General features: G+C 41.2%; 2 protein-coding genes across 3 annotated transcripts in view; both read left to right on the plus strand.

Annotated features, from left to right (window-relative positions):
• Positions 1–2: 2 nt before the first annotated feature.
• Positions 3–5482, plus strand: LOC123980370 (ladderlectin-like). 2 transcript variants are annotated; one of them, XM_046064729.1, is made up of 6 exons: positions 3–89; positions 203–253; positions 338–447; positions 605–739; positions 1086–1194; positions 5428–5482. In XM_046064729.1, exons 1-6 carry the CDS (start codon positions 29–31, stop codon positions 5433–5435), a joined length of 474 nt encoding a protein of 157 aa, XP_045920685.1. In that variant the 5' UTR covers positions 3–28; the 3' UTR covers positions 5436–5482. The 2 variants fall into 2 exon arrangements, with proteins under 2 accessions (XP_045920685.1, XP_045920684.1); XM_046064728.1 differs by lacking the exon at positions 5428–5482 and adding an exon at positions 1404–1488.
• Positions 5483–5651: 169 nt separating this feature from the next.
• The window catches only part of LOC123980376 (ladderlectin-like), a 20048-nt gene continuing 8069 nt past the window's right edge, over positions 5652–17630 (plus strand). Inside the window, exons 1-4 of the mRNA XM_046064735.1 lie at positions 5652–5737; positions 5824–5859; positions 6166–6275; positions 6400–6534. Coding sequence (XP_045920691.1) covers positions 5677–5737; positions 5824–5859; positions 6166–6275; positions 6400–6534 — 342 coding nt within the window. The 5' untranslated portion in view covers positions 5652–5676. The remainder of the gene's footprint in view (positions 5738–5823; positions 5860–6165; positions 6276–6399; positions 6535–17630) is intronic.

Below are 17630 nucleotides of genomic sequence, written 5' to 3' on the forward strand. Positions count from 1 at the left end.
CAACTTTTAAATCAGCATCACCTCCACCATGAAGACGCTGATTCTGTCTGCACTTCTTTGTGCTGTGATCACACTGACCAGAGCTGCTGGTGAGAGTCACTGTTTGCAACATGTGTGTGTGTTCTGACTGAGTTTGTTTGTGAGGAAAGATACACAGCAACATGATGGACATAATCACTAACTGGTGTGTTTAACTGTTCAGCTCTTTCAGACGCAAAGGATGAAGGTGGGGAAGTGGCAATAATTCAAGAAGGTGAATACATATTTCTTCACTGTGTTTTATAAACTTTGTCTGGAGACTCAACTTGACCCACTTCTCTTCTTTTGACTTGATCAGGAGAGCATCATATCTTGGAGAGGTCAACATCTTGTCCCAGTGGTTGGACTAAGATCAGCGATCGCTGTTTCCTCTTCGTTCCACGAACCATGACTTGGGCTGAAGCTGAGGTATGAGATGATTTGGATTTGATGCAGAGTGCTTCTACGTTGAGCTTGTTTTGTTTGTTTGGACTTGCACACTTGGTAACTTTGCATCTTCCTCTCGCTTTGGTGTCTTCATATGTTGTTTTTCTACCCCATCTTTGTCTGTTTGTCTCCACTGTAGAGAAACTGTCTGTCCTTAGGTGCACACCTTGCATCCGTACGTAGAGCTGAGGAGTATCATCAGATTCAAAGGCTGATAGCAGATAAAACTCATGGGAATCCACTGACATGGCTCGGAGGCTCTGACGCTGCCCAGGTATATCATTCATTGTTACAAAATGTAATAGAAATAATAGTTTGACATCCATTTGCTTAGTAAGGCCGTGATATGTGATCTAATCCCTATGCGGACTTTGTCGCTCTGTAACAACGTCACATGACTTTTAAATAATTTTTAGAGCCATTAAAGGGTTTTGTTACTTTAACGTAAACAGACCTGCTGAAATGACAGATGCTGTTGTTCCTCTTCCGAGAACTTAAAGTAGAATTTGTAATGACAATGTTTTGTCAAAGCTTTATGGTCTTTAGGGTATGTTTACAATGTTTGATTCAGTTTATATTGTTATTTATAAATCTATTCAATTCTGATTTGTGTTTTCTAGGAGGGTTTTTGGTTCTGGAGTGATGGTACGCCTTTCACCTTTTCATACTGGTGCAAAGGAGAGCCAAATAACCTTAGGGGCCAGCACTGTTTACAAATAAATCATGGAGGTAAATCAGAAAATACTTTATTTTTGCATGGGACAGTAATGTACTTGTTGTGTAAATAAAAGAGGCTATATTAATGACAAAAGTGAGATCAGTTCATAAATGTATCCATCATCTTTTAAGCCCAAACCTCTGCTATGTTTTAGTCTTCATCAGCATCAAATGATACGTTCTGCTAAATAACCATGCTCATGTCTTTCTGATCCACACAGATAACAAATGCTGGGATGATGTACAGTGTCGCAATCGCCTTCCATCCGTCTGTATAAAGAAAACCAACTGATTCCTGGGCTGACACAGAGGCATGAAGCACCTGAAAAAATCACAAACATGGGTGGATGTTTTCTCTCTCTTTATGCCATCAGTCTAATATGTACCCTGAAGGCTCTATATCTCATTTCATGTCTTTATTTTCATTTTCAAGATCTAAATCGTCTCTGAGGTCTTGTGCCTTTAATAAGCACAAAAACTTATTCTGCAGAGTGAACTGTTTTCTTGTTTCATGCAAATTAAAAGTCTCAAGCATTGAAACAAGCTGGTCTGTGAGTCTGTTTAAGTTGTGATGTTTTAAGGGTTTAACTTCACTGTTCAGCAGCCAGTAAACAATCTAAAGACGGAACTTTTGTTGGAGACTTTAAAAGTTAATGTTATGTGTTTCACTGACAGAAGATGGGATAGCTGCAAAGCTTTGTCATGAAGTTCAACCAACAGAACAAGGGGGCATTTTTTCAAATGTAAATAAATATGAAGGACTGTCACACAAATGTTCTTCTGTTCAAACAGATAAATAGATATCATTTTTAAGGATCTCTTCCATGATCAAAAAACTGTGTGCTCTTGCTGTGAGCTCACAGATAAACAATATCAACAATATCTTTTTTTTCTGGGTTGGTCTGACAGGAAACTGTAGTGATGTGCTGGTCTGTATGCAGGAAACATTTACAGTTCACTCCAGTATCATTGCAAATGTGTAGTTATGGCAACAGACACAAACACTGCAAACACTGCAAAAGTATGGAGGGAAAAAAATTATTAGTCTTATGATTTGACTGTAAATTATGTTGTGATATACCATCCATCCATCGTCAACCGCTTATAATGCGTACAGGGTCGCAGGGGGCTGGAGCCAATCCCAGCTTACATCGGGTGAAAGGTGGAGTACACCCTGGACAGGTCGCCAGTCCATCGCAGGGCTGTCTCTAATTCCAGCTTTCAGGACCGTAACCAGGGTTCAGGAATTAGTAAGGTCACAGAGCTTATTTAGGGTAATTCATACCAAAATGACACCTAAACACAACCAAAGTTACTACAGTCACACAAACTAATGATCTATAATGGAATACATACAAAGGGACCTGTTGGCAAAAAATAGGCTACTTATATTAAAGCTAAATTCTGCTGTATGTGTGCGTTTGCAGTGAAGGCTGAAACTGCACAGTGGACTCATCAACTACAGGCTCCTCATCATGTTCTTTCTGTCCACTGCTTGGCTCACTAAAATTTAATAAAATATGAGATACAGACACACAGGCTACAATCAGATTTAAAACACAGTAGTACATTTTGTCTAGTTTATAAGATATTACACAACACTGCTCCGCTTCCACTGAAGACATTTGTTGTGCAGAGAGCTCAGGTCACAACAGGTACCACAAAACTGTATCATTCCCTTTATTTGATATATTTTGCTTTTAAGTGCTGACTGTAATCAGTCATTTTATTTTACTTGAATTTTCATTTAAATTCTTTATTTTAGGTTGTCATTTTAATAACTGATGGACATATGAAAATTAACCTGTTGAGCTAACTCTGGCTCATTTACAGTTACATTGCTGTTGATTAATGAGCACCGTCCCTGTCAAATGAAGTGAAATAAATGAAAAGAAAACTGGTACACTGACTGGGTTTAGAGCCCCCCCCCCCCACTTTTCTTTTGTTCAGTAATACACGCAAAGAAGACTTTCAAGGATGATTCTGCATTATGCAACATCTTCTTCAGTGACAGTGATATTTCTGTGGCAGAGATAGCACACTTACTCTGATGCAATAATTCCCCAACTTCTGTTTTGAATGCATGTGTTGCAGGGCACTTCTCTGCCCACGGAGCTTTCTATTGTTCTAGACAGGTCTTGAATCCTTGTGTTGTTTTGTGTCTGTGTTTGTCTTCTGTATTGTTGTGTTTCATAGTGTGTATGTGGACATTAATGTGTATTTTTTACTTTAGTTTTATAAATGCATTATATGTATATATGAATGTATGGATATAAATATATAAACAAACCTGCTGCCACTTGTGGAAAATAATGTTTATGATATATTACGGTTATTGGGTAAATGATACTGCTGACTAGATGAGACCAAAACAAATCTGAAAGAGTTAGGTGATAAAGATTGTATCATCCAAATGCAATATTTGTCTGTTCAGTTTAAACAAATAGTGACATTGCTGCCTGATCAGCTCTTTGGTTGTTTGGTAATAATGATTTGACATTAAGTAAACTGACTACAAGTGATGATCACTAACTGTTGAAATAATTACTCAACTTCTCTTTTAAATTTTGTCCAGATACAGACATTGAGCACAGGTTTAAGTTTTGGTCTTTGTATATTGTATATATTGTATATGCTACATACAGTAATTGGTAGCAGTTAACAAATAACCTTCATTCAGTCATTGCCTCTGGTACATTTTCCACAAGTGGCAGCAACTGAAGAAGAAGGTTTGCAAACTGCAGAATCATCATTGAAGGCCTTCTTTTCCTTGCATTTTATAATGAGCAATAGAAAAGTATGAGGAGCCTCTAAACCCAGTTTGACACTCCTGCTGTTATTAATGTGAACCTGCAACTTAATTTTAGTGTTTCACTCTTAATAGGGCACTTGCAATGACTCAAAGCTCTACACAGCTGGAACAAGGCCTTTTTTAAATGTCTTATGTAGGTTTCCTCATTTACCATCATTTCTTAATGAATTTCACAGTTTATAGCCTATACATATATGACACTTCTCCCATTTGTTTCCCTATTATTTGAAACTTCAACACTGTTTCTTAGAAATTACGTTAATATAGCGCGCTCCCTTTTCCTTTGTCTTAACCCTCTATTGCCATATGGCAACAATTACTTTATCTCTATTGCAATAATAGGAAATGCTTCAAAATCCTTGCTTTTTATTGGTGAAAATGGGTCTTTTCACCCTTTTCCTACCGATCTATGACACTGCACAGTTCATGATCTGAGGTCAGCTAAAATAGACACATTTTTCAATATTTAAGAAGAATTTCCTAATTTAAACCAGTTAGGATTTGTTTTTTGGTAAAATTCTAAAATTAATTTGTTGCCATATGGCAACTATATGCGAATATGGAGGAGAACTGCGTACCTTCAACCTACTGCACTTTAATTGTTGTACCCTGTAAACTCTGCTTATATATGTTGATTTTATTTATAGAACATGCAAGCCAACTTTTTCTTTGAGAGCAGGACAGTGAGCTGGGCAGTTAGTTGAGTTAGCTCCTGCAAAATGCCAGGATGCAAAGGCATTGTGAGGAACAGGTGCTCGATTTGTGTTGTGTAATTCTGTGTTACCCAAGAGCGGAACTGCTTTGTGGACTCTCACAAGGGGTTAAACTGGTGCAAAATGAAGAGTGTAATATAAATTTGTTGCCGAAATATGTTAATAATGACAAAAATGAAAAGGTTTATCTATTGTAAGTATAAGTTGAGTTTGTTTAGTCTTGTTTATAATAAAAGTATTATCGCTAAGTCCACCTTAGTTAAGGTTGCTATGCCGGTCAAGCTTTCTGTTCTTGCATGGATCATGTGATGTTTACAGTTATAAATGAATGATGATGCAAATTATTTATACATAAAAAACAGTAGGTGGCACCTACTTATCTATACTGTATGTGTTAACTGAACCTGAATAACTGCCTACACCTGGTGAATAATAATTTCAGCTATCTGAGTCAATGTGACATAAAAGTGCTGTGAGTGGTCGGTAGACTAGAAAGGTTATATAGGCTATACAAGTACAGACCATTTACATTTATCATTACATAATCTGCATGTAAGTAGACACAAAAAAGAGTAAATGCTCATTACAGTGTCAGAGTGCAGTTTAGGCACTATTGACCTATGGCTATTACTTAACTGATCGTAATATAGTTTTAATTTATCTTTCTGACAATATTGTGTTTGATAATGTTTCTGTGTATGTTTTCGTGTCTGTGCTCAGTTCCCTAATTTGTGAGAGATGACAAGATAAGTATCTGTTTATAAGGGCTGGTGTGTCTCTTTATCCGTGTTTCCACATCAGACAGCTGAAGCTACAGACGCAGAGAAGGAAGAAGAGAAGGTAATTCTGCAGCTACAAACTTCTGACTTTCCTTTACTGGACTGACAGTGGACATAGGTCTTCTGTTCTACAGAAGTACAGAGTTTTTCTCTCTGTAGCAAAGGTTATCATCATCTCATCATCTCCATCATGAAGATGCTGACTGTTTCTGCACTTGTTTGTGCCATGATGGCTCTGACTCGAGCTGCTGGTCAGTTTTATAAACAGAAAGTGTTACAGATGAATGTGTTGTACAATAACGATCAAGGTCAATAACTGCTGTGTCAAACTTTCTAGCTCTTCCAGAGGCAAACCCCGAAAATGCCCAACAAGGTCAGTGTGTGTTGTTCTGATGCTCTGCTGATGACTTACATGTTGTATAAATTAAAAGCATTGGCGGATAAAATGTTTATTGTAACTTATATTACTTCGTCTTGTATTATGTTTTAAAAAGTCATGTTATACTGTTTTATGTTATGTTATATTGTGCTGATATGTCATTTATGTCATAATTGTTATTTCGTGACTATTGTATGTTGTTATGTTACAGTGTCATGTCATTAAAATAAGTTGATTTCATATCTACATATAGAGACTTTAGAGACTCCACATTACTCACCAAACTCTACTTGTTCTCAGCAAAGAGTCACCTGGTCAAGAGGTCGACAGCTTGTTCTGGTCGCTGGTCTGAGTTCAGCGGTCGCTGTTTCCACTACGTTCCAAAACCCATGACTTGGGCCCAAGCTGAGGTAAAGAGGGAGACTTTGTTTTAGTTCAGAAGGCTTCTACAATATGTTTATTTTGTTTGCACATACATAGACATTTGGTTAATTTGCAATTTCTCTCTCTCTCTCGTATTTATCTTCACTGTAGAAAAACTGTGAGTCCATGGGTGGAAACCTTGCGTCCGTTCACAACCTGCTGGAGTACCATGAGATTCAGAGGCTGATCATGAGCGCAAGTTATGAGAACAAAGAAACATGGATTGGAGGCTCGGATGCACAAGAGGTATATTTATCTTTACACAAGCTCTTCTGGTCATTAGTGTTATTAATTCATTTAATATTTTGTTGTGTCTTCTAGGAGGGTGTGTGGTTGTGGAGTGATGGTACACCCTTCAACTATCGGTCTTCTGGAGGGTTTGATAACTTTCAGGGCAAGCAGCACTGTCTACAGATAAATTATGGAGGTAAATCACAGCGTACTGATTTCATTTAGAGCATTATGTATGAGTATATAATTTACTTAAACACAACACCGATGAAACGTCATTAACGGTAAAGAAATTTGAACATCAACATTTTGAGGAAAACCGTGTGAAAGTTCCAGACCAGCTGCTAATGGGTCGAAATGAATGAACTTTCAGTCTCAAATATTCTTTCTTTGTGAATGTCAGTATACATACTTTCACATGTTGGTTTTTGTAGTGTCGCCTTAACTGCTGTGTCGTTGGTACTTTCAGATGATAAGCGCTGGGATGACACCTGGTGTAACGTTCGCCTCCCATCAGTTTGTGCCAAAAAGCCCTGATAATTCCCAGGTGAAGAACCTCCCAGAAGCCCAAACATGGGTGGATGTGTGTTTGTGTGTATGTGGGATGCATCTGTCTTTGTGCCATCAGTCTCATATCTCCATATATCTCTGTCTGAATCATATTTCTATATATCGCTGTGACGCAACTTAAGGAAAGAAACAACAAGTGACAGAAACAGTTGCTGGATCATTTCTGAGGCCATGTGGCTTTAATAACAGCAGATCGAATCTGTTGTTTAGCACAACATTATTCTGCACAGTGAACTGTTCTTTCTTGTCTTTGAAAGAATAAAAGTCTCAAAAATAAGCTGTGTCATATCTCCTGTTTTTATTTCCCACATCTCGATCAAATGTGGGCATCTTTGAATGGTTTTGTATCAACTAAAAACCACATCAGCTGTTGCAGCTCAGCTCACATTTAAACAGTTGAAACATCTCATTGCATATACAAGTGAAACTAAGAGTGTGGGCATGTGAATGTATTGTGTAATGTAATGTGTGAAAGTATTTAGTGACTAAATACACAGAATTGATACAAGGCGACTCTATCATTAGCAAAGAGCAGGGTGAAAACAGTCAGGTGGCAGCTTCTCCTTTTTTGCAGGTTATGTGATATGACGATTTCTGCCTACTGAGTCATCAGTGATTATAAGTTACCTGAAGAATGTTTAGATTCATCAGAATTAAGCAAAATAAAAAAAATAAAAAATATTCTCAGGTATGGAGATGTCTGCTGTCCCCCTCTTCTTCCTATGCATCCCTTCATCTTTCTGCCATCACTGGTTCACTGCTGAACATTTATTAGAACTCTGCCCCCTGCTGTAAGGAAGCTCAACTACCATCAAGCTTCATTTTCAGGAGAACATGTAGAATTAATTCAGCAAAAGTCAAAAACAGAAAAGAAGGATCACAGAAATGTTGTGTATAATCACTGTTAAAAGAAAAAACAAAACACAATTTCATGACACAAAACAGCCTGAAATTAGATTTTTCTTTTGATCTCCCCGTTTTATTTTTTTTTTTTTAAACGTAATGAAGGTGAGACACAGTGCAGGAGAGGTAGTGCTTTTTGTGACATTTATTGGTATAAAAACAAGTTTAAAATGCTACTAGGATTTCCGTTTACACGCTTGGATTCACACTATGATTACAGTTTAATGCATCTGCAGACATGAACATAAGTCTTTACAACCAGAAGATGGTGCCACTGACAGAGTTCACTGTCACACTGTGCTGATGTTTATGAATAAATAGGCCTATTATATTAAACAAAGTTTGAAAGTCATCGGTTCTGCAGCTGCATGTTTTTACACGAGGCTTCTTTATCATTTGAAGGAAAATAAAAAGGGTTTGATAGTATTTAACTCCTGTGTTTTATTAAAAGTGATTAAAATTCCTTATTGTTTGGGGATTTTCGTTAGTTTTGTTCACCCCACCTTCCTTTAATGTGTGTTTTCTTATCTGTTTTGTAGAGTTTTATCTGGAGCTGCTGTAACAAGTGAATTTCCTGAGTGTAGGATCAATATGTTACAGTGGGGAGTTGAACCCAGGTATCTCATACCAAAGGCATGTGTCTTATACACTGCTCCATTGCGACCCCAATGAGACAAAGATGCAGATGCTTAATCCCAGAAATGAGAACAGACTCTGCAGTTCTGCTTGTTGTAGGTATGTTGGTGTATTTTGTCTTCAAAGTGATTTTTAAACCTTTAGTTGTGAAAGTAATGTTAAGGACAACTCTGATTCACACAGTGTCATACTGGGAACTGACTGGTACAACTTCAGTCCTCAACTGGTTTTCCCCAAGAGCTGCTTGATGGTACTTACAGAAGAAGCCAAGAGCATTAAATGTACTAAATCTACTGTTTTTTTGCAGATCCATCTATTATGTTTTATCAGAACTCCCAGTTTCAAGCAAGTACTTGTGCATTTGTTCCCTTGTATCCCAAATGTACAGTTATATTAACTTCATTAAAGATTCAGCAGGTATTTCTGTTAGTCCAGAGTGAGGACCTTAACGTCATACTCTCAGGGTGTTCCTAATCCAGAATTTGTTATATAGCTCTTTCGTTATCTCCCTCTTGCTTCTCTTTGGCCTCAGACTCTCCACTGAACCTTCATACTACAAACTGACACCCTGATGTGCTATTTCAGAAAATTCAGAGCTCGTTAAGTTCATCAAGGGAAGAATATTGAGCATCATGACAATTATTCCAGTAGTTGATATTTTTAGGGCTGCTCACTAAATGTTGTTGATTTTTATCATGTTCAGCCTCAATTGGCCCTTGTCAATTGAGTTGACTTGGAAAATTCTGGTTTGAGTACATGCCTTTACATTTCACTGAAATCCAAAAATGTCATCTTGCTGGTGGTGCTTACTAGAAGATATGTCAGGAATAACCTAGGTCATAAAGATTCATCCTCTGGGGTGCATGTACTGTATGTCTGTACGACGTTTTGTAACAATCCATCTTGGAAATGTTGAGATATTTATCTGGAGAACTCACAACATTGACCTGCTAGTGGCTCATGAACAAAATTTGAGAGGATCACTAGGAAGGATTCATCCACTAGGGACCATGGCTATCTGAACCAATCTAATAATAGCGATATCTTATAGCCACAACATCTACATAGCTTATAATTGATTTCAAGTTTGGGTCTTGAAAAAGCAGAATACACTAGAGTCCTGAACATGCAGACACAGTAAATAATGTAGTTGGATAAAGAGTGCTGGATAAACACAGTGCTCTGAAACAGAAAGGTTATAAGCTAGTTAGCCAGGGATGCTAATGTTAGCAGGCAAACTGTCAAACCACTTTTGAAATGCTTCTTAATTGTTTCATCTTTAGTACGTGAGTGTGAGTGAACCTGGGAGGGAAAACAGACAGGGTTAGTGACCGCAGCAACAAAGTACAGGGAAAATGAGAGAAAACAAAAAATATGAGCGCCTAAACGCAGAGGTGGCACCAGGTATGGAGCAACAACAATAAAGGAAGAATGGTGTGGAGATCCGGGGTTGAAATACAGGCAGGGATGAGGTGATTACTGGCAGGTGTGGCAGGCTGACGAGGTGGATGATGAGGTGCAGGTGCAGGTAGTTGGCTGGGCTCAGGAGCAGAGGGAGAGAGAGAGCACACAGGGGAGAAAACACAGGGAGGCAAGCAGAGAACAGAGAAAACCAAGGAAAAAGCAGAATAACTGATAAAAAGGAGAATAAAAATACCAGGACACTCACCGTCAGCCGGGCTGCCACCACAACACTGTGGTTCAGGAGGTAGAGCACGTTGCCCGTCAATCGGACGATCAGCGGTGCAATCCCCGGCTCCAGGCTGCATGTCGAAGTGTCCTTGGGCAAGATACTGAAACCTGAATTGCCTCTGGTGGCTGTTCCAGAGCATTTACTCTTGTGGTCTTAAACAATTTGTGTCTGATTTGAGCAGAAAGAAACTGGATGGCAACCTATGGCACACGTGCCAGAGTGGGCACACAGAGACACGTGAGAAAGCAAACTCAGTCCTACAATACTGACAAATGATATGTCGCTACAGATGATCAGCCACCTTGATAAAATAATGTTGACATTATTATTAAAATTGTCAAAATAATCACAAGAATCGTAACGCCTTAGAATTTTAACACAGTATTAATCCTTGTGCTTTTTGATCCATGACCGGGCAGGCCGACCAGCAGGTCAGCTGCAGCGGAAGCTGTCTGTGTGTCTGTAAGACTGGGCCAATCTAAAACATTCAATTTTGAGGGGGGATACGAGCAGTTCTATTTCGTATAGGCTTTGACCTCTAAGGCTATCGCTATTGGGTTTACCCCTTCTGCGTGGCTGCCACTGAGAATTTTAGTCTACGCCCACACACAGCGCGGGCCTCTTCTAGGTCTGCACCTTGTATATATACACAACGGTGAGACCCATCCTTCGACGCTACTCGCGGTGGCTCGCTTCCTGCTCGAGGCACAGATGGATGGACAGCCTGATCTACTGGGATCACAGGCTGCAGTTCGCCCTTCCATCTACCTGAAGTACGCGTACTTTCATGTGTCCGTCATTCCCACACACAGGAAGTTCTGCGTTTTTCATTCCAGGGCGCCCAGTACCAATACAACCGCCTGCCCTTTGGTTACTCCTTGGCCCCGCGCACTTTTTCCAAGTGTGTCAAGACGGCCCTGGAGCCGCTGTGGCAGTCTGGCATCAGGGTCCTATTTTACCTGGACGAACTGCTGCTGCTGGCTCCGTCCCTGGACGAAGCGGTGGTGCAGATGGCCCAGCTAGTCGCACACCTGTCTTACCTGGGCTTCACGATGAACTGGAAGAAGAGTGCTCCTTTCCCCTCCCATAGACTCACCTACTTTGGTGTGGTACTGGACTCCTCTCTCCAGAGAGAGCGTGGCTCTCTCAGGAGAGGGTGGATGCTCTGATGGAGCTGCTCCACTGTTGTGAATTATTTTGGAGCATTACAGCCTAAATTGTTATCATTAATTACTAGAGCAATGGTGGTCTACATTGTCATCATTTAAAGTGTTATTTTATAGTGTAAAGTTAGGATCACAGTTTTAAAACTCTATAGCTCTGAGTGTGTGTGCTCCTTTCTGTATCTAACTGCCCAGGCTCAGCAGTAGCACATGTGTGTGTGTGTGTGTGTGAGCAAGTTTGTGTGCTTTGGGAGAAAAGGGAGGGAGCACAGTGAGGCAGCATCAAAAACACTTACAAAGGAAAATATAGAAGCAGATTTGGTGAAAATTGGATTACAAAACATACATCAGTATAGTCCATCACAGTAAGAATGTCCTGTTTCTAGCACGGAGCACAAACAACACCAGTTTATTCCATAAAAGTCAGGTTATGGAAGAAATAGTATGATCAAGCGGAGTACATGCAAAGGACACAGAGAGGAGGAGCAGGCAGTCAAGGACTTTCCCAGATTCAGGCGCAGTAGGAAAGAGAGCCAAGAGATGATATGAAGCCATGAAACAGAGCTATAAAAGGAAGTGAAAGTCAGTCGTTACATGGTTTTCAACTCGGGTCTCTGTTCTGGTAACAGAATGGGGCTCTATTTTGCACCGATCTCTGTCTGTGATGTCTGTTTTTGTTGATAATAAAAATGTTGGTAAAAGTTTAAGCTTTCTTATCTGGCCCAAGTCTTGAATTTTTACACGACACCACCATGTTGTCCCATGAGTGGCGGTGGCAGCTCTGTCGCTCATGAAGCTCCTGGGCCTCATGTCGGCGGCTCACATGGTGGTTCCCCTGGCTGCAGCGGTGGTTCATCCGCTTGCGTGTCGTCCCCGGTCAGACAGAGACAGCGCCGATCCTGTCTGTGCCCCAGGTTCTGGCCTACTGGCGGGACCCTCTCTCTCTCTCGGTCGGGGTCCCCCCTGGGCATGGTCACATCCCACATCTGTCTGTCTCCAACGGCTGCTGGTGGGGCAGCCGTGGAAAATCCGCTGGAGGGGGGACGCTCTCTCTCAGGCAAGGGGTACGATCAGGAGTTACCCACTCCTCGACCAACCTCTCTGGGTCTGGCCACTGAGAGGCGATGCCTGGAGGGCTTAGATCTCTCCCGTGAGGTGATTCGCACCATCCAAGAATCGAGAGCCGCCTCCACTCAGTCCTCTTACTCCTCTAAGTGGTCGGCTTTCCAGCGCTGGGTCTGGACCAGGGGAGGGATCCGGTCACCTGTCCGCTGCCAGCGGTGCTTTCGTTCCTCCAGCTGCTCATGGACAGGGGGCTGGCATTTAGTACGGTTAAAACAAACACTGCCACTCTTTCGTCCTGACACGATGACTTCGGGGACAGGACTGCGCTCTCCCACCGCCTGGTGAAACGCTTCCTTAGAAGCGTGCGAAGAACTGTTGCCCCACAGTGGGATTTGACGCTGCGTTTATGCGCGTTAACCCAAGTCACGTTTGAGCCTTTAGAGACTCCTGGCTCTGACATCAGCCAAGAGGGTCAGTGATCTGGCTGCCCTCTCTGTGGCTCCATCGTGCCTCAGGATTCAGGGCGACCGCATCTTGGCTATCCTGTGCCCTAACCCGACGTTCATGCCTAAAGCATTACGAGCTCCTTTTGGTCGCGTGCCATCCTCTGGATGGCATCAGAGCGCACTCCACGAGAGGTGTCTCCTCCTCAGTGACATCTGCACGGCGGCCTCCTGGTTATCCCCATGCTCTTTCGTACGTTTCTACCCACCTCTTTCTGACTCACTCAGAGTGTTTTGGCTGAGTGTGTGGTGCGCCCTCTCCCACGGGATTGTGTGGGGGGGTGGCAGCTAATGTGGTTGCTGTCGTGACCCCACCTGCGTCTGTACAGATGCGGGGCCCCCCAACCAAGTTTCCTGACTTACGCATGGGTTGGCCCTCGGCCTGCTTCGCCTCTAACCCAATAGCGATGAACTTAGAGGGCGAAGCCTATATGAAATAGAATGGGGGTTACGTATTGTAACCCCACATTCTATAAATATAGGCGCAGCCCTCTAAGTTGTAGGCCTCACTGGACCTTGGTTCTCAGTGCTGAAGAAAAGGCATTTGGGAGCTGAAGGCTGGGTCTCACCGTTGTATATATATTCAAGGTGTGGACGTAGGAGAGGCCCACGCTGTGGGTGGGCATAGACTAATTCTCAGTGCCGGGCAGGGCACTTTTAAAGCTCATCATGGCCTCTTGCCTTGTTATATTTCTGACCTTTTAGTCCCATACACACCAGCACGTACCTTGAGATCCTCGGGCAGAGGTCTGCTGTCTGTTCCAGAGTCTCGACTGAAAACTAAAGGGGGCAGAGCGTTTGCTGTCAGGGCCCCGAGGCTCTGGAACAGCCTGCCCAAGGAAATCAGGACGGCTGAGTCAGTGAACTCTTTTAAGTCCCTTCTTAAAACATACTTTTATAGGAGAGCCTTTCCCGATTTTATTTGACTTTATTTTATCCCTTTTATTTTATTCTATTTTAGCATTTAGTATTTAGTATTAGTATTTTAGTCTTTTCAATGTTTTCTTGCTTTTATCTTGTATTATTTTTGTATTATTGTTTTTGGGGTATTATTGTCTTTACACTTAAAGCACTATTAGATTATTATTATTATAAGGAACGTGAGTGTTCCTGCTTAGTGAAAGTACCTTTGACAAACAATTATTTCAATGTTATCTTTATGATCTCCATTTATTATCTATTCACTGAAACTTAAGCAGTTGCTGCAACAGCAGGCAGCTGGAGGCAATTCAGGTGTTTTACAACCCTTTGTGCCCGATTGCTGCAATTTCCATCAAACTTAAGACTCCTCTTCTGAGTTATCATTCAGTCAAATCTTAACACAGATGATGATACACACATGTTCAGTGTGGTGGCCGAGTGTCACTTATACTTCGTGAGGATATCATTCATCCATTCATCATGACTAAACATCCATAAAGCCATTTTAAAAGTTCATATAAGCAGGGATGTACTGGGACGGACACGGAAAGGCCTTTCATGGAAGTGCCGTGTGTGGGCGCAGCAGAGATTTTTGTAGTTATTTTAATAAATAGTGTTGTACTTGTATTCAGTCAATTACATTATGATAAAGAAGAAACTTTCGTGATACCCGCCTCTTAAGTTTGTATAAGTAAGGCGCCACTGCACTGAACAAGACCAGGCCAGGCAAGCCTGATGTAGACAAAGTGTTAACAGGACACAAACACTGCTCTGGTTCAAAGTCAGTGTTCTGGCCCTCCATCCACCCCAACCACCTCCTTGCTCAGGCTTTTCTGTTAAATATCATACACCTACTATTACCATCAAAAACTGACGCTACAGGGCTTCCCCCACTGCGATGAACTATGATGCTAAAGGGATCCCCAACAGACATCGATGGGTCTTGACCTTGTGTCCATGTGACAAGTCAGGGAGTGAGAACAAGGTTCATCTTCAGCTCTGAGTTGGCCTATTCCTGGGTCAGCTCCCCTGTGCTGGTCCCTGAGTCTGCTTGTACTGATTATACAGCTACATATGCATGAAGAAGAACATCAGTAATAATCCATAATAATAATCCATTTTCTAATTCTATCTATGAGTTATTGCCTACCCAGCTCTGCATACTGCCCCTTTTCTTTTCGACATAGTTACCTTCTCTGTTGTGCTTCTCATACAACCCAGCGCTGAGTTCAGCACCAACAAAACATATTGACATTAAACTTGTCCTAAATGGAAAGTAAACTACTTTGATTGGCGCCTTTGAGCCAATCAGATTTTAGTATAAACGAGGATCGGTTCAAGTTGGGAGGGCCGTATTGGTTTGGCTCAGTCTGATAGACACAGACAGATTTCACCGCTGCTGACTGGCCGGCCGCGGCTGAAGAGCCAAACGCAAATCTTAAGGCCTGCCCTCGACTCACACCTGCTGTCTCCGACTACCAAACAACTGAAATAGCTTTAACCAGCCTGCAGTCACAAATCAACACAAAGTAGCTGACACAGTACATGTCTACACCAAAGGACAAATAGCAGTCAAGAAAAGCACAGCATCTCATTATGACAACACAGTATGAATAAATGGAAGATGGCATCTGCATACGATCCATGTGGCAATTGTCTCGTGTCTCGTGAGCCCATGTGATCAGCTGGGTAAGTTGGTATGTAGGCCATTGCTTCAGTGGACTGAACCTTAAGCCCCTTCTGTGGGGCTGTTTAAAGGACAACAGGATTGGGGTGCAGATGTGTGTAACTGTGTATATAAAATTTACTCTGTGTAAATAAAGATAAAAGAATATTTGATATAGATTAATTTCAATCTAATTTATATACCACCTATTCATAAGAGAAATTATTTAATTGCACTTTTCATAGAGCTCATTTAAACCATAGACTTTGTAATATTATTTACAGAGACTCAACACATCTCATCATTAGCAAACGTGTAATAACAATAATATCATAATAGTGATAATAAGAAGAAAAACAATTGTAGCAGCAGGTGTTCAGGCAGAAATACCTGCAGAAAACAAAACTTCCGGAGAGGGAAGAAGTCAAGTTAGTAACATGTATTAATGAGATAAGAATCCACACAGATGGAGAGGAAGACACAGTAGCTCAGTTAAATCTTGGACTCTAGCAGCGTGACTACGGGATGGTTCAGGATTCACCTGAGTCAGCCCCAACTATAAGCTTTATGAAAGCCTACTCTTAAATGTGGGGATAGTCTCTGCCTCCTGAACCCAAACTGGAACCTGATCCCACAGGACAGGAGCTTGAGAGCTGAATGTTCTGGCTCTCGTTCTACTTTTAGAGAACCACATTTAAACCTGCATTCTGGGAGCGCAGTGCTCTGGTGGGTACAAAGGTACAAAAGTACTATGAGCTCTTTAAGATAAGATGGCATCATCTTATGACCATTAAGAGTTTTGTAGGTGAGCAGAAGGATGTGGTCTCACAAAGTTGCACTGTAAAGCTTGGGAACAAGTCCAAAACAATCAAATAATAAAGCCACATGTCAATATTCATTAACCACACCATGACACACTTTGCAGTGTCGGGGACACGTCCAATGGTAATTACCGGATATGAAAAAACATTTGTACAATAACTTAATTTACATGGAAATTTAAGTTTCTCTTATGTCACCACTGACCCTAAGAGGGAGTTAGTTTCATCAGCTAGGAAGCTGTAACATGCAGGAGGTTCATGAATGCGGTGAGGAGAACACAACACCACAGCCTATTAATTTTAACATAACATTAAACCGTCCACTTGGCAAACTATTTTAATCAGTCCTGTGCCCGATCAGTCCATAAGTTATGGAACAGAGACATTAACAGTCTCATCAAATTTTAACCAACTGTCAGGAACATTAGCCAAAGAAAATATGTATGAATGTGTGTTTCTGTCCAGTACGAGAATATCAGGAGTTGGTTCCTCCAGATAAACAGCTGATGGAGCTAATTCTCCAATAGGTGCCATTTTATCATTGCAGAAGAAGAGGATGCAATGTGATGATATCAAAGAGCTCCAGTCAAAGTTCAAATGGTGGAAAACATGTGGAAATCTTAAAATACTGCACCTCCACCACTGAAATGATTGCTGAACTTTGATCAGAGCAAATGATTACAGCTTTTAGGTTAACTTCTAGGGAAAGAGTAGAATTCCTACAGGACGTCCTGCCTTTGCACAATCTGCCCTTTTTATTAGACATTAATGCATGGAATAAGCTCCCTGATACTTTGAGAAGATGCGTTGGTTTCATCATCCTGTCATGTGATGTCAAACATGTATCTGCCCAGGGCCTGCAGACGAGAAGTAGCTGTAGGAGCTGGGAGTTGATACACATCTGTAACACATACATCTCTTCTCTTTGTATTAAATAAATGTTTTGTACTTGCTGCCTGACAAATAAATGTAATAAAACTAAACTATTGCCTGTTACCTTGTATCAGTGGTTCTCAAACTGGGGCTTGGGTCCCCCTTGAGGGCCACAGTACCACTGCTAGAGGGGCACGGATGTTGAACAGACCCAAAGTTGGAATAATATGATTCATGTGGTGGCATAAACAAAAAAAGGGTTCTGTAGCAACTAAGGCTGTTTTGCTATCACCTGTG

The sequence above is a fragment of the Micropterus dolomieu genome, linkage group LG12 (genome assembly GCF_021292245.1).
Source record: "Micropterus dolomieu isolate WLL.071019.BEF.003 ecotype Adirondacks linkage group LG12, ASM2129224v1, whole genome shotgun sequence".
NCBI classification, from domain to species: domain Eukaryota; kingdom Metazoa; phylum Chordata; class Actinopteri; order Centrarchiformes; family Centrarchidae; genus Micropterus; species Micropterus dolomieu.

Excerpts from the sequence above, each read along its gene's own strand:
- LOC123980370 (XM_046064728.1), top strand. The coding sequence starts at position 29 with ATGAAGACGCTGATTCTGTCTGCACTTCTTTGTGCTGTGATCACACTG. Across the intron at positions 90-202 it reads CACACTGACCAGAGCTGCTG|CTCTTTCAGACGCAAAGGAT; the intron begins GTGAGAGTCACT and ends TTAACTGTTCAG. Across the intron at positions 448-604 it reads TGACTTGGGCTGAAGCTGAG|AGAAACTGTCTGTCCTTAGG; the intron begins GTATGAGATGAT and ends TCTCCACTGTAG.